Here is a 16,432-nt window from a genome sequence, read left to right on the forward strand (position 1 = left end):
TAGAGGATAAATCAGATCATATTCCACTGTATATTTTTCATGTTGTGAACAAATCCTCTAACAATGAATTGATTCGCATAACAAGCAATGCCTGTGCAAACAAAGCCTTGTGGGGTTATTCCCTTGTAGTGCAGACCTCTGTTTTGGTCCAAAAAGAAATAAAATATTGTGTGTGTAAGCTGGGCTCTGATGTTAATTTTGATCTTTTTTGATTGTGAAAGAAGGATAATCCTTTATCTTTATTTGATTTTGGGAGCATATGCTTCTTTGGCAAAGTCATCCAATCATCTTAGGTCTTTCTGACTTTGACTTGATATGGTAGGAAATTGATTTGGTGCATAAGAACCTCAACAAAGAGTGAACACGAGGGAATTAGAGAGTAACAAATAATAAATGACAGGACTGCTTGATAATGAAGAACTAGTTATCTATACTGACTTGAATATGTTCTTTATGCATCATTCATATTGCCATCGGTTGCTGCCTATATTTAAGTTTTTATCAATTCGTCACTGTTTCACAATTACCTTTTCACACCATTTTTTTTGATTCCTGGTCCTAAGTAATTCAGGGCCTAATTGTTGTTTACTTATTGATTCTGGGCTTAATTCCCATTAATTAGCTGGTAACTGCTCAGAATTATGTGTGTCTCATTGTTAAGTGTTACCATTAAAGGTGGAGAAAACTCAAACCATGCTTTAACCAAAATAAGCAGGTTAATGTGCAGTAACTCAAACCCAAGGACAATTTAAATGCAATGTGTTTCTGAGTGATAACTGGAATGGAAATGCTAAATGAAAAAGCAGTAACTGTGGTGGTGAGAGAGTCTTGGGACCGGGAGGGATAAACGTAAAGCACCACAAAGGCTTAACCGGTAACAGAAATATAAGAAGACAACAGAGGAAATATGAAACAGGTAATCACACCAGTAATTACAAGCTGGATCAGTACACCTCACATTGTATGAGTGTCTGTCTTAATTACTGGCACCTTTGTGTGGTTTGTTAATGGCCAAAGCTGCTGTTATGTGTGACACTGTTTAGGAAATCTTTTATTAAAATGTTTCATTTTTTAAAGTTTCCTTGGATTTATTTGGGAAGACACTCTGGGTTTGCTCAATTGATTGATTTAAAATTATGCCAATAAAATCTTTATTGACAGAACCAAGGACATTTAATCCTTGAGAACAGACAGAGCTGCATGCTAATGCCCCCCAGAACAAAATCTGGCTGCAAAATGTCACATAAAAACATGCCACTTATTTTTTCCATCTCTACTCTGCTTCACACATAAAATATATTGTTGTAAAGAAGCTGGTGATTTTTTTTTTTTTTTTTTTTTTTTTTTTTTTTTTTTTTTAGCAGATGCAAGAAGTAATAGAATTAATCTTCATACTTTGACCTTGTAGAAGCTATTTTCATATGCATATGTAAAATGGTTGTAAGGTTGTTGCTGTTATTCCATAAAGGAATTAGGATTTGTGCATCTTTTTTAAACATTGTTTATTGTATTTCAGCACATTTGATTGAAAGTGATTTGGTCACTCAGGTCAGACAGTGTTATACCTGTTCAAGGATCGATCGGATGTCTATTTTTTAAAATAATGGTTTATTACTTTTTACTGTATGGTAAAGGGGTTTGAAGAAGAAAGACTACATTAAATTATTCAAAACTATCAATAAAAATAAACACTACAGATCCAGACAGTTTTCAGTCTTATTGCTCGGTGCGTGTCTCTTTTTGTTTTTGGTAAGGTTTGATTAAAAGAAACATTTCCGGTTACAGAATCTGAGGGGTCACAGCTGTCGGTGTTGCACCAACCAGTAGGGGTCCTCAGTGGGACACTGTGTGGTGGTGGTGGTGGTGGTGCTGTGTGTCACGTACAAACAGACTCACTGGGACCATAGAGTTCTCCTTAAGCTGTTGTTTTTGTCAGTAGTTCTCAAATAATTGAGGCAGATCGGACCGGAAACGTAAAATATCTCGATTAGTGTTACTGTTTGAACCTAACTTCAACGTTAAAATAAACCATGGTCCTGGGTGACGTAGACGTCGAGGATGCGCGCGCATCTTGGCAACGGAAGTCGAGTTTTGTTTTCTTCCTTAACTTCCTTAACAAATGCTAAACACTTAAGCAACACGTTTAAAGCAAAATGTCGGCTTGTTGCGTGGTTGGTTGTAAAAGTCGACATTCGACAGGCAGCAGCCTCAAATTTTACAGGATACCGTCCGGGTCTCGGCCGTTTCAAGCCAACCGGAGACGTTTATGGCTGCAAGTAATACAACAAGCGAACGGCAGCACCGAGAAGCTCAAACTACATGCTCGTATTTGTGGCGCTCATTTCATATCAGGTAACGTTACTAGTAGAAAACCACCAGGCTCTCAAATATATTGACTGGAATAGGTTGATTTAATGGAAGATCTTGTGTTCCCTCCCTAAAAACGTTTCGTGTGTGTTTTAAAGGAGAAGCGTCTATGGATCACGACAATCCTGACTTTGTGCCTTCGGTGTTTACACGCGTTAAAGAGAGTCCCAAGAAAAAAAGGAAATGGTAAGAAAAGTAAATGAATGTTGTTAGATGACTGCTATTGAGATAGGGCAACGTCTTCAAGCACACACTGTAAAATCTCACTGTATTTATGATGCAAGTCACAGTGCCTGCAGTGACACACACTGTATTGAAGTAGAAAACGTTAAAGCAAAATGCCTCTAACGTAAAAGACAACAACACAGTACAGGCTGCTCCAAATGTGTAGTAAAACACTGCTGCTAGCTTCCTAAAGGAGCAGGAGAGTGGTGGAAAGCAACTTGACACTGTAGCAGAAAATGCCGCTCAAGCACATCTGGACAGTTTCTGTATCTGGAGACATTACATTATCACAACCAAGCCCAATAGAACAAGTAGGGAAAAAAGCATTTATGGAAACAAGCATCTTTTTGATACCATCTAAAATGTTCACCATCTGTCTGGATAAATAACATGTTTACTTATTAGTAATTGCAACGTAATCACATGTCACAAAATCCCTGTCAATCAACACTGCAATCCACATTGTGGTTTTGTATGCACTGAAAACTATTTGCATACCGGTATGAGATATCATTAGAAAAAGTAGGGTTTGTATTTATCGTAGCTGAAATGTGTGTACGTTTTCTGCAGCACTTTGCCAAGTGTGGGGCACATAATGCACATTAGAAAAGGTATCGTTGTTCTCGCCATATGCATTACCATTACTATTCTATAGTGGTGGAATAGCTAATCAACGTGCTTTTTATCCCTTCATTCTTTTCTCCTTTGGTTACATATTTCCATAAAAAATTAAAATGTAAAATATATAACATGTTTATACTCCTGTGTTCAGATCAGTTTGTTTTTCTCCCAAAGGTTTTACGGTTGTAGAAAAAGTCGCCGCCGTACAGTCAATGCAGCAGAACAAACAACTCCACCTAGATCTGATTCTCCTGACGACCTCCCGTCCTCGCTTTTAAAGGAAAATGAAATTGAACATTCAGAAGAAATGCAAACACCACCAAGGCCATCACTGCCAGAGGTAGCAGGCACAACTAGTATTTCCTCATGCTTTTGGATTACAGGACATGACTTTATTTTGTGGCTGTTGTGTTTGGAAGGCTTGATGTAGTCATTTCATGAGATGTGTTATAAGAGGAAACTTTTGCTCTCTTTGCTCTCTCTTTCCCACATTAAAGTTTTTTCTATGTATGTTTTCCAGGAAGGGAAAATTATCTTATCTGATGAGGTTGAACCGTTATCTGAAGAGGCTGACAAAACGACCAACCAAACCAAACTCCTACCATCTGAACCACCTGCAGGCCTCTCAGAGCTTGGCAAAATGAATCCTGTTGTCCTCCTAAAATCTGTAATAGCGCACACAGGTGGCTACCTCTGTGAGGTTTGTAACCAGATATTTGCTACTGTGTCCCAGCTTCTAAAACACAGGCAACTGCATGAAGATCTGACGTGTGACATTTGTGGAAAGTGTTTCACGAGTCACGCTGATTTCACCAAACACCACTGTCCTCATGAGCCTTCCTTTCCGTGTAACATGTGCGATCGATCTTTTGCCACCATCCACCGCCTCAAGCGGCACAAACTGCTCCACGTCAAAGATGGCAGGAAGTGCATCTGGTGTGGCATGCTGTTCTGCCAGCGCCACAAACACATTTTATATCTGCCTCAAGCTGAAGCTAATGCAAAGTCTGAGGATGAGTCTTTCATCGCTGAACCTCAGTTGAATGAGCTGGAGCCAAGCGAGCTGGAGCAAAGCATTGTGATGGAAATGCTTGACAACTCTCAGAGCTCAGAAACTGTTACACCTCAAATGACTTCTTCTCTACCAACAGTTAAACCTACCTCCCCTGTCCTTGGAGTTTTATCTAACAACTCTAAGATGCCACCTCCAGCCTCACACACAAGAATCTCATCAGAATTCCCCGTGTTGATGCCGACGGAAACCTCTCTTATGCCCTGTCCACCCTCTCCAAAACTCAGATACTCAAGGAAACCAGGTACCATATTTCAGCTCAAGCCAGTGCCTGACTACCCTGCCAATTTTGTTCAGCCCCATCTCCCGCAACATCCACAGCTGCCATCATCACTGACGATCTTTTCACCTCAGGTCCTCACATCAGCGCTACTTGAGGTTAAAAGAAATTATGAATACATTTTAAAGAGGCAAAACTCGGTTCGTCCGTCTGTTAAGATTGTAAATACTGTGAAGGAGGAACCGTGTGAGCCGCTGATGATTTCTCCAAACAAGGACAGGGTCAAACAAGAAGAAAGTGGGAGGATTGCCTATGACCTTGAGATCGAGATTGAAGCTGAGGACCAATCCTGTACTTCAGCTACAGTTTAACCTTACCCTCAGACTTGCATGTCTTTCACACTTCACTACTAAACTAGGAATGGTTCTTTGTATCAACAAGTTTATAAGCTGTTCTGTAAATATTCCTCAAATATAAGCTTGTTTTACTATTATGCTTCTGCTGCCTTTGGGGCACGAAGCACATGTTTTGCTTACTCTTTCGTTAGTTAGGCCTAACTTTGTAGAGCACATTGATTTATTTAGTTTAACCTGTATTGCTGCTATTTTCTTTTTTTTACTGTGAGACATTAAGGTTGTATAAATATTGTTTACGTCGAATGTAACTGACCTGGATTGTAAAATTGCACCCGATGGCATTTGAGCTGCACACTATATTCTGTACTTGGCAATTTGTGAGGTAATAATCCCTTTTAGTGTGTGAGGGGATGAACTGTTCTCCAAACAGGACCAATAATATTATCCCGACAGCCAGGTAAGAATTACCACTGGATTCAGTTTTCTAATCTACCTCTGCTAAGTGGAAACACGGAGATTGTTTGTTTTATACTACAGAAATATACTGTATTTGAACAGAATGTGCATTATTGTCTTTCCACACGTGCTCAAATGTAGCTGTTCCAGCAAATGAGCTGGCTTGTGTGTGTATCTAGCAGTGGCAGAAGGCAGGGTGATAAGCTACCATTTAGAGACATGTTTTTCCCAGTACAACAAGTGTCTAACCTGCTACACTGTTAGCAAGCAGCACACTAGCTCTCTGCTGGCTGCAGGGCAGCTGATCTGCAGCCTAGAATCTCTGATGAGACACGTGTCAAACATACTACACTGGATTGCATTCACTTTAGTGTGTGCAGCTTTGGATGCAACACAGTGACCTACTCTTGAGTTTTTAAATAGCTTTTAAACCAACAAAATGATATCAAGATTGAGAATGGTGTTTTTGTATGTTGACTGTCGGTGAATTTGTCTAAAATACTTCGTCCTCCGAGGTTGAGGACACCTTAAACTACAAAGGCACTGCATTTGTGACGGCAACAGGGCATCACGAGGGATGAAAGAAATAAACAGTACACCAGGCGTTACGTCTGACATATAGTCCTTACATAACATTTGATGAAATAACCACACTATATGTCTTGAGATCTGTCCTGGTGGTGGCACTATTGTTAAATTGACCCCAAAAGTGTCTGCCTGCTTTTCCTGGACTCATCCTATCAGAGTGTCATCTTGAATTAATATCACTGGTTTGTTCCGTGAGCTGCGATACAGTCTGACTGCACAAAAAAGGACAACGGCGCAATGACGAAAGGCACGTCCGTCCTTTCATTTGCTGGCTTTACTGTTAACCAAAACATAGATGTCAAAGTACCTTTTACTCCCAAATGCCGCATAGCACTACTGCTTAATAATACAACCTGTGCAGTGAAATGCTTCTTTGGTTGTGAAGATGAATAATGGAAGAAATAAATTTTCAGTCAAGGTCTTAATCATAAGGCTTTTATAGAAACAACCATTGCCAGGTTGAGATAAATCTCTCTGGTGTTTTTAACCTGTCAGCGCCTTGGTGAAATGAATTGATTAATCATTTATTGCCTCTCACAACTGCTGACTTGATGGGTCGTTGTAGACTCTGAGGCAGAGACCGTGGCAGGGTTGGTGCTTTGATCCCCGGCTTTCTACCGCATGCTGAAGTGTCCTGATGTGTGACAGGAGTGGTTGGTGAATGAGAGACACAATGGTGCAGTAACTTGTCAATGTTTAAAGTACAGTGCATTAATACACGTACAGTAGCTGCGGATCAGATGGGTTATTATTGTTATTGTTAAGAGTAGTCGTTGTACTTTATGTGTGACTTTGCATAATTGTACTGTATAAGTGATTAGTTATTAAATAATAAGATCCTGTTATGAAGGTCATTAGTTCCTCGTTGGATAGTGGAAACATTTCCCTTTATTTGTATGGAGCAAATAAACTGAGAAGCGTTGCATTGATGCAATCAAATGGGATAGGTTAAATGAAAACGACTGAATCTATTATCAAACTACAAAAGCAAAGTTAAATTGATTTTATAACTCATATCCGGACGGCATTCCCCCGAAGCCTGCTGCACCACATCCATCCATCCGTCCATCTATCCGTCTGCACGCTGTACACGTCTCATTGGTCCGGACTCACCGGCGGCGGTGGGCGACGGTTCTGATTGGACGTGTCGGCCGTCATCCAAGCCCAGCGACAGCAGCGATTGGCTCGCGTCCCGAAACCCCAAACACGATTGGTCGACGCGTCTTCGCGTAGCTTCGTAGATGGCAGGCCAGTGGTGCTGATGCTGTGACAATGGGAGTCATCCAGATATGCATCATCTGGACCGAGTTTGCTTAAAACACAGCGGCTGACCGGAAAGGGGACGGAGAAGCAGCTGAGCGGAGACACGGGGACAAATCTGCTGCTGCTGCTCTGATAGGGTGAGTTTTTACCAGTGAATACTTACTGACACAGTCGTTGGCGTCCGGTTAGCTGTTTCTGATGTGAGGGGGGGCTGGGGGACAGCTCTGAAGCATGTTGGTAAAAAAGACTATTAATCCCTCTGGGGAACTGAGGCATGGTTAGGAACCTTTGCCTCTGCCATTCCCTGCATATAGTTAAGATGCATACGCTTGAAGGCACGGTGCTCTTAATGCAGCTGTTGTGGGAGAGCAGCTGTGAGTCAACTCATCCCCTCGGTCGACTGCATTGCGGAGAGAGCATGCCTTGCAGAATAGCATGTGTCTTAATATTCTTCATACATATGCCTAGAGTGGGCGATCACATGACCTGATTTCTGTTGATGCAGTCTTCATCATTTTTGCATATTTGCTATTCATTTATTAAAAGAGGGACATGTGATTTGATCTATATTTGGACACGAATGTTATCACCAACATTAAAGGACCTTTGCTGAAACTCTTGCACCTATTGCACAGATTTGAGAAGCGAGCTGCTTTGCATGCTGGGACTTGAAGTTTGAAATTGTGTGTTGACAGTGGTTTAGGGAGCAGATTGTGCTTGCCTGCACATGATTGCCTAAATGCACGGATTACAGCGTTACAAGCCACAAACATGGATCCACGTTAAAGGCAGCGTTTGGCTTCCCTCTGCTTTTAAAGTCTAGTGATGGGAGCGTTCAGCCGACAGAAGTTTTTCCAGGAGCTTGCTCATGGCTGCCTGCTGCCCACCGCTCAGCAGGGCCTGGAGCAAGTATGGCAGCTGCTGGTTATCTGCCTGCTGTGTCGGCTTCTCTGGATGTTGGGTGAGAGTCCAGTTATTTTGCACCCATTCGTTGTTGTTCACTCTTCACGTTGCTCGCATCCTCGTGTGCTGTCCTGTGTTTTATTGCTTTTGCCTTGCTACCCCAGGTCTCCCGTCTTTTGTGAAACACCTGGGCACAATGGCCGGAGGTTTCTACACCCTCTACCTGTTCTTTGAGCTCCACATGATCTGGGTGGTGCTTCTCAGCCTCCTGTGCTACCTCTTCCTCTTCCTGTGCCGTCATTCTACCATCAGAGGCACCTTCCTCTCCATCACCGTGCTCATCTACCTGCTCCTGGGGTAAGCGCGTCCTCCTCAGACACCTGAGAGTTTAGTGACACACATCAAGTCGCCGTTTGAAGCTAACTCTTTAAATTCTGCATGAGAACTGCATCAGAACTGTAAAAAATCGTATCTGTTTTCATCAGAGAGCTGCATATGATGGATACCACCAACTGGCACAAGATGAGAGGTGAACTATGTTTCCTGAGGGAATTATAAATGCGACTGTTTATTTTGATACTTAGCGACTATTTGAGCGCTGCTGCTGTCACCAGGTTCACAGATGGTGGTTGCCATGAAGGCCATCTCTTTGGCCTTCGACTTGGACAGAGGTGTCGTGGCCAGCGTGCCCTCCCCCATTGAGTTCATGGGCTACATCTACTTTGTGGGCACGGTCATCTTCGGCCCCTGGATCAGCTTCAACAGCTACAAAGAGGCTTTAGAAGGACGTAAGCTGGTAAGTGTGAAGCGGTATCTTTTTATAAGAGGAGGCATGTAAGGGGTGTTCAAGTCTTTGTTTTTAATCTTCCCCTCAGAGTTTTTCGTGGCTTTTCAAAGTGTCTGTTAGCTGGGTGAAGAGCCAGATCTGCCTCGTGATTTCTAACTGCGTGGCGCCCTACCTCTTCCCTTATTTCATCCCCGTCTATGGGGACAAGCTGCTACGAAGGTGAGCAGAACGCAGAGATGCACACACCCAAATGTGTTCTTCGACGCTGATGGCTCGGGCTGATTCATCTGTAGGGTAATGTTTCTGTTGCCTGCTTTGTTTGCAGCAAAAAGAGGAGAAAGATCAGGTAATGACTTTTCCACCTCATTGACTCTGAACATTGTTCTCTCCACATAATATTCACTCTTCGACTGCATGCTTGTCTTCTGCAAAGCCTTCACCCGCATCCACACCATTCGCCCCTCTGTGTGCAGCTGCATGCGTACCAGGAGCCCCACCTCTCACCGTCTCATTTATCACAACTGTTTCACATCCTTAAAAACTTCATGAGATGTAGCTCATCACAAGGCGAGTCACTGAAGCTGTTTGTTTGTTCAAATGAAACGTGTCACTAACTAACACTCTCTTCATTCCAATGCTTCTCAGAGGCACAGTGGCAAAGTAGGTGTTTTATTCTGGTGTGAAATCTTCTACATTGTAGACCCCCTGTTCAACAGGGGGTCCGTGACCCCCAGGGGGTGCGCGGAGGTACTGCAGAGGGGTCGCAAAATCTTTGGTTGATTAAACATTTTTTATATGTTTTTTAATTTTCCCCCTCAAATTTAAATTTCTTTAAATAGACATTAACATGAATACAACATATTTTAGTAAAGGGATAGCTTAATATTGAATGCAAAATGATAATAATAATAATGTGTATTTATAAATAGCACTGGGCCATGTTTATTATAGAACACATATAGTAGGTAGTTAGGCTTTATCTGAAATTAGGTTGTTTCTGACTTTTTCATGTCTTTTCATTAGGTGGTTGCTGGCGTATGAGAACACAATGTCGTTCCACTTCAGCAATTATTTTGTTGGCTACTTGAGCGAGACTACTACTACTCTCGCCGGGGCCGGCTTCACGGAAGAGAAGGAAAACCTCAAATGGTCAGAACTGCGTGAGCACTGTTAAGATAAAGTGCGTTTCTCTTCATTCACATATATAACAGAACCCTTTACATTTTCTCCCGTAGGGATATGACCGTATCCAAGCCCCTCAGTATAGAGTTTCCTCGGTCGATGGTGGAGGTGGTGACGTCGTGGAACCTGCCCATGTCTCGCTTTCTGCACACCTGTGAGTCCTAATCTTAGAAGCGGTTGCTCGACGGCAGCAGTTTTTGTTTTTCTTTGTCATCATGAATGGAATGATGATGGCTCGTTTAAACAGACGTTCTCATGCAAGCCGATGGTCTCATCTCGCAGATGTGTTCAAGAGCGCGCTCAGATTCGGCACGTTCTCCGCCATCATGGTGACGTACACAGCCAGCGCCCTTCTGCATGTGAGGACCACCTGGAAGTCTCACATCGTTAACTCTGTTAATGTGCAGTATTACTGTCAACAAGCGGTTTGTTTTGATCCAAACTCCTTTGTGTCTGACAGGGTTTGAGTTTTCATCTGGGTGCAGTGCTCATATCTCTGGGGTTCATCACGTACATCGAGCATGGTAAGAGTCTGTTTAATGTTTTTCTCCTCTTTCACATTAGTACATTTCTATTGAGCGAACGTGCTCAGCTTTGTCATAACAGTTAATTGTGCTCTCTGTGATATGCAGTTTTGTGCTCACAGTCGCGTGATTGTAATTTGTTTGGATAAGAGCTTGTTCCCCGGTTTTGTTCTAAGGCTTTGTTTTGTGTTTCAGTCTTGCGGAAGAGACTTGCAGCCATTTTTAACGCCTGTATTCTGTCAAAGAAGTGTCAGCCGAACTGCACTCACCAGAACAAAAAGGTAACACGTACCTCTCTGTTGCGGTGAAACAAAGGACCCTTGTTACCGTACAGCTATAATTTGCAGGAAGCTCTTCAGATCTCCATGAATGTTAAAGGAATAGTAGATGCACAAGGCATTACCTCAGATTAATCCATCGTCACGATTAATCTGATTAAAAACTTTAACGCAGTTAATCCATCTGCAGCTCAGAATGATTCTGACCGCATTTAAGGCAGTTTATCCAAGTAGAGTTACCATCACGCATGTGCAAATGTGCAGTTGATCCAATCAATAAAGATGGAAGACGCTAAGTCTTCCATCTTTATTGGTTGATTCTGCTGCCTGTCACACACACAGCACGCTCGTCCTCTACATGGGACATTTGAGTACAAAAAAAACAAAAAAACAAGACGGAACAGTGGACCAACATAAAGTATTATCACGCTTTACAGGAAGGGAAGGAGTTTTCTTTTCACAGAAGCATTTCCAGCTGAAAATAGCACATCAACACCCAGCATATGTTAGTCAGGGATTCTGCTAGCACTTTGGCTAATGCAGCTTCACAGAGACAAACCAAAACAAAGACAAGCTGGCAATGCTGGCTTGCAAATATGTATCCACTCCTGCAAACAGCGTTGCTCAGTTCCAGCAACATTGGATATAAGTAGCAACAAGGACACATTAATGTGGACAAATGTTGCTTTAAAATAAGACAAAAAGCAGTTCAGTTGTTTCAAGTTGTTTTGTTGAAACCATTTAATCAACACATTAAATGCAGATATATCCCCTTCTTTCTTGAGTCTGTTTGCTTATGCAAAATGAAATGTGATTAATATAGATTAAGAATTAATGATATTTAATCGTGATTAATCGAAATTAATCCACAGCAACCCTGTTATTAATCTCATTAAAATTTTTAATCGTTTGACAGCACTATTTTCTTACTGAGATTTGTAAGTTGAGCAAACTGATATCAATTTCAGGGTATGTTACAGCTCAAAGACAGTTTAAATTAGCAAAAAAAAAAAAAAAGACTGAACACAGCAAGGTTTTGTTTCAGAATTAAATTGTGTTTGTTTAATCAACTTAAACAAACATTAATTAAGTAATGAAAAAAATGTGGAAAAGTGGAAATTGTTCATATTTTAGTGTTACTTACTGCACTATAGGATTGTAATATATTATAAGTATTAGACATGCCTAGGCTCGTAGCTACTCCTTACTTCCGGGCTATATGTTTCTTTATGGTGTTTATTTTCATTTCTGATTGGTCTGTTCGTTTTCATCTCATTTTAAACCACCGGAACAATATGCACATATACAAATCTTAAATCCGAAAAAGCTGTGGTGTTTTTTTTTTAACATGTTCTATACTGAGCTTGGTTTTCTTCCAGCTATTATATGTGTGCAAATGGCACAGGGATTACTGGCACTTCCTGTAAGAGCAGGAGGTGCTCAGAGGAAGCCTACTTCTGGCCTAGTTAGCATTCAGAGGTGCTCTTTGGCTCTTTGTTATCATCCACATGGATAAAAATATCAGAATTAAATCATATTTCATCGTGATTTAACCTGATTTAGGACTAACAATGGAAAGCTAAGTGAATATCATATGGATGACTATGCACCTAATTTATCAGTGAGTGAGTGTGGCCATCGGGTGGGGTGAGGTGCTGGCAAGATGTCCAGCAAAAATCCTTTACATTGCACAGATCAGAGCCCCAGGCAGCGGGGAATAATGATGTATGCCAAGGAAAAGCAGCCTGGTCTTATTTAAACAAAGATACACCAAAACCTAAAATTGTGATGTCAAATCAGAAGTATTACTTTATATTTTTAAATAAAATTTGGCAAAAATACATATTCTTTATCAGGTGTTTGTAAAAAAAAAATTACTGAAAATATAGCATTTCAAAAAACAACATGTTACGGTGAAAATACTATGGATATATGTACATGAAAAATAAGGAAGTTCCTCGTACTTACATAATTTCTTCTCTCATTACAGGAGCTATGGGTGTACATCATTAACGTAGCATTCAGTGCTTTAGCAATACTCCACTTGACGTACCTGGGCTCCGTGTTCAACTCCAGTGTGGACTACATGGAGGAGGATGAGGTAAGATAGGAGAATGTAGGAAACCTATAAAGGACCTTTTTTGAAATATGAGAAAATGAATAAGAAATCATATAAATGGCATTCAGAAGACAAAATTAACAACACTTTGTCCTTACACATAAATAATTAATTCTTGGGGAAGCTGCTCAAATACCATATGGGCAAACAGGAGTTGTGTCTTATATGCAAATAGCTGTGAGTCACGCTGAAACTGGAAGTTGCAACTTGTTCAGAAGACTGAGTTACTGTGTACTGTAATCTGTACTGCATACTGTAGTGTAATCTGTACTGTGTACTGTAGTGTAATCTGTACTGCATACTGTAGTGTATATACTGTACAGCCTCTCTTAAAACTTACAGCACACTATGTGAAGCGCTGTCACTATCAGTCCAATGAGAAAATATTAGCACTTTATAACTGTGTGAATGGTTGATCTCATCGTTTTTTTTCCTGGTTGGACTGAATCAAATCTTTCTGCAAATTTGCGCCACATGTGGGAAGAGTGGGAAACATGGAAGTAGCAAAACAGATCTGGTCTGTTTGCATAGATGAACGATGACACAGAACTAAGTGTCGAAATTTTTTTGGCTCATGTACACACACACGTATTATCGGATCATTTTATTAAATGTCTATGTCCATAAGTCGGAATCTTTGATCAGAAGATCAAATCTTTGAAGAAATATTGTTCTTATGACTGTAATCAAATATTTGTTATCATTTATTTGTAGGGATCTTTTTTAGGTGATACTCTACTCCCTCTTATTGAGCTGACATTGTACGTACTGCCCCCCACAGGACGACATCACCCATCATACCATTCAGAAGTGGTCAGAGCTGAGCTGGACCAGCCACTGGGTCACGTTTGGATGCTGGATATTTTATCGCCTCATCCTCTAATAACAGGAGGGGGCAAAGAAAGAGTGAAGGAAGCAATAATGTGTGATGTGAAGCCGATTCTCCTCTTCTGCACTGTGACTTTATCCGTCATCGGACCGAAGAGAACAGAATCAACCTGTACGCAACAATAAACCGGCACTCAGTGTTCAGGTCGCGCCGCATGTTGGCTGGGTAATCTATTATTCTAACCTGCTGGGGACTAGTTTTGATATCCATGAAACGATAGCCTGCCTCTCCGTACTTGCCCCCATAACGCATCCTTTTTGTCTGAGCCGCAGTTGTCGAGCCCTCATGTCGTGACAGCAGTTACCAGCGTCTCACTGTGAGTCACAATCAATACCTATCAGCATGGCGGAGATCGGCTGCTCTTTTCTGCACACACACACACACACACACACACGATAGAGCCCATTATCTAGGTTTCCAATGCAGCAGATGTCCTCCAGATGTGTTTTCCCCTTCACCTCAAGTGTTTTACATCATAGTTTTAGGTCTGACGGAAAAAAAAATGGTGGTATTCTGTAGTCTTCTTATAGTCAGCAAATCCCATGAAATGACCCAAATCAATAATGCAATACTTTCTGTTATCCCAGCTCGTCTGTCTGTGGCTTTTTACCTGAGGCTCTGTATGCTTTGATTTTTAGGGAAAGGCTAAAAGATCCTAAAGTGGCTGTGGATTATTTTGAGTTGAGTCCTTAATAACATAGATGATGGTGGATAGTAGATCCAGTTCACTGTTTTTTAGTCTTCTCATGGGATTTGTTGGAAGTGAGAAATATGTTCAATGCACCCTTTGACAGGATTCGTCTCTTGAGCATGCGTAAGACAACAAAGGTTTACTTTTGAATTGAAGAGCACAGGTTAGGGTTATGAGGCGGCGATCTTACGGTCAGGAGTAAAGATTTCCCCCTTTAGTGACTTTTAGATAAAGAAAATTATTCAGTAAGTCAATGAATTTTTCATTTTTGTGGTGGAGTTTTTTTTAAATGGTGTTTGTATTATATTTTGTGTTACATTGATACTTCCCCTAAATCTAATTATTTACTCAGAGAGGTTCTTAATAGTATTTAAAACTTTTTTTCCTCTGAAAATAAAAGTTTAGAATCAGGGTACTACTGTTGAGTGTAAATGTTTAAACTTCTCTTTCAGTTTTATATTGCAGACTTCAATTGAACTTATGCAGTACGCTGCAGTGTTTAAATATTCATCCTTGAGTACAGATTTCTACTACATAACTTCTTTAATTATTCCTTTATGTAAGTCATGATCCCGTGATGGATGAGCGTGAGCATCAGATCGTGATCATATTCTGTCTGTATCTTTCTCGGAGATACTTGGACGACAAAGGATTTGCTTCTTGACTAAGATGTGGTGTTAGATTAGAGCCTGAATGTTCCTTCACGCCTGAGAGGAAGCGCTCAGTCCCTGCAGGCCCAATCAGTACAGCAAATATTTTAAATATTTCTCCGATATTTATATTAGGTTTCGTCCCTGTAAATGTGAAGGCACTGATACACCTGTGATATTTTTATAAAATTTTACATGAAACCTGGAATGCTGTCTTTGTTTAATTCGATGTGAACATTTCTGAGATGGAAGAGGTGAGGTAAGAATAAAATTCGGATGCACATGGACTGCTGTAAGAAATAATTTATTTGAATCATTATTTACAAAAAGAGTGTATTTACTGTTAATTGTGGAGTGAGAGTGAGATGAGGAAGGATTTGAACAGTTTTTTTTGTGTGTGTGCGTGTGTGTTTTTTTTGCTCAAAGCCATGATCCACGTCTAACCTGGATTCTATTCCCGAGCATCCAATAAGCGAAAGAGGACAGTGTGGGGAAGGGGACAGAGAAAGGTTGAGAAGGGAGGGGCAGGAACAGAGGTTGAACAACAGATGGTGATGGATAGAGATCAGGTTCACTTTATGCCTCAGTGAGAGGTGAGCAGATGCTGTATTGCAAGGCCACACAACTGCACAGTCTGCGGACTCTTGGGGGGGAGAATGTGGATGGGAGAGGAGGTGCGCTCAGCCCTGTCTGCCCCGAGGACCCCCGTGTTTACGACGGCAGGACCCCAGCAGTGTCTCCAAAGCCATCTTCACAAACGCCTGGAAGTTATTGCTTCTCTCCCTTCGGCTGTCCTGCGAGGGGATAAAACACAGACAGATACCTTCACTGGGGACACAGCAATCACAGCAACTCATCTCCCCACTCTGTACCAGATTGTAGCGTCTCAATCCTATTGAGGTCCAACGTCAGTTCTGCTCAAAACTGTAGCTTATTTTTGTTTGAAACGAACATAGTCTGCGCATATTTGATTCAATTTAAAAATAACACGCAGAAAACCAAGGAATTAATATAAATGCTTACCTCCTTGCTTCTTGCTGTCATCTCCTTTCTGATCACCTTTCTTCGGCTGCTCTTTAGGACTCTGAGGTTGCTGTGAGATTAAATGAAAAATGAAGTTTTGCAAAAAAAAAAGATAATAATAAGGAAAGATTGGATGTTGGATTAGTAGCAATTTTCCTACCTTGGTAGCTGACTTCTTGTCCGACTTATTACCTGAAAATAGTGAAAATATTCACGTG

The 16,432-nt window shown here is 41.1% G+C and overlaps 1 protein-coding gene across 3 annotated transcripts; it reads left to right on the forward strand.

Moving 5' to 3' along the window:
* The first annotated feature begins 1,908 nt into the window (after positions 1–1,908).
* On the forward strand, positions 1,909–15,738 carry LOC125019271 (protein-serine O-palmitoleoyltransferase porcupine-like). Of its 3 annotated transcripts, XM_047603955.1 has the most exons (18): positions 1,911–2,352; positions 2,466–2,553; positions 3,388–3,553; positions 3,734–7,305; positions 7,987–8,129; positions 8,236–8,428; positions 8,557–8,600; positions 8,686–8,867; positions 8,947–9,077; positions 9,184–9,204; positions 9,504–9,518; positions 9,882–10,007; positions 10,094–10,194; positions 10,323–10,399; positions 10,501–10,564; positions 10,760–10,845; positions 12,833–12,943; positions 13,743–15,738. In XM_047603955.1, the coding sequence occupies exons 5-18, from the start codon at positions 7,994–7,996 to the stop codon at positions 13,842–13,844; spliced, it is 1,389 nt and encodes a 462-aa protein (XP_047459911.1). In that variant the 5' UTR covers positions 1,911–2,352; positions 2,466–2,553; positions 3,388–3,553; positions 3,734–7,305; positions 7,987–7,993; the 3' UTR covers positions 13,845–15,738. The 3 variants fall into 3 exon arrangements, with proteins under 3 accessions (XP_047459919.1, XP_047459911.1, XP_047459903.1); XM_047603963.1 differs by lacking the exon at positions 9,504–9,518 and having other exon boundaries at positions 1,909–2,352; XM_047603947.1 differs by lacking the exons at positions 7,987–8,129; positions 8,236–8,428; positions 8,557–8,600; ... (9 more) ...; positions 12,833–12,943; positions 13,743–15,738 and having other exon boundaries at positions 1,912–2,352; positions 3,734–5,421.
* The last annotated feature ends 694 nt before the right edge of the window (positions 15,739–16,432 follow it).

Source organism: Mugil cephalus, chromosome 1, assembly GCF_022458985.1.
Source record: "Mugil cephalus isolate CIBA_MC_2020 chromosome 1, CIBA_Mcephalus_1.1, whole genome shotgun sequence".
In the NCBI taxonomy this organism is placed as follows: Eukaryota; Metazoa; Chordata; class Actinopteri; order Mugiliformes; family Mugilidae; genus Mugil; species Mugil cephalus.

Coding starts and splice junctions, on each gene's coding strand:
- LOC125019271 (XM_047603947.1), top strand. CDS start 2,154: ATGTCGGCTTGTTGCGTGGTTGGTTGTAAAAGTCGACATTCGACAGGC. Junction 2,353..2,465: donor TGGCGCTCATTTCATATCAG/GTAACGTTACTA, acceptor TGTGTTTTAAAG/GAGAAGCGTCTATGGATCAC. Junction 3,554..3,733: donor CAAGGCCATCACTGCCAGAG/GTAGCAGGCACA, acceptor TATGTTTTCCAG/GAAGGGAAAATTATCTTATC.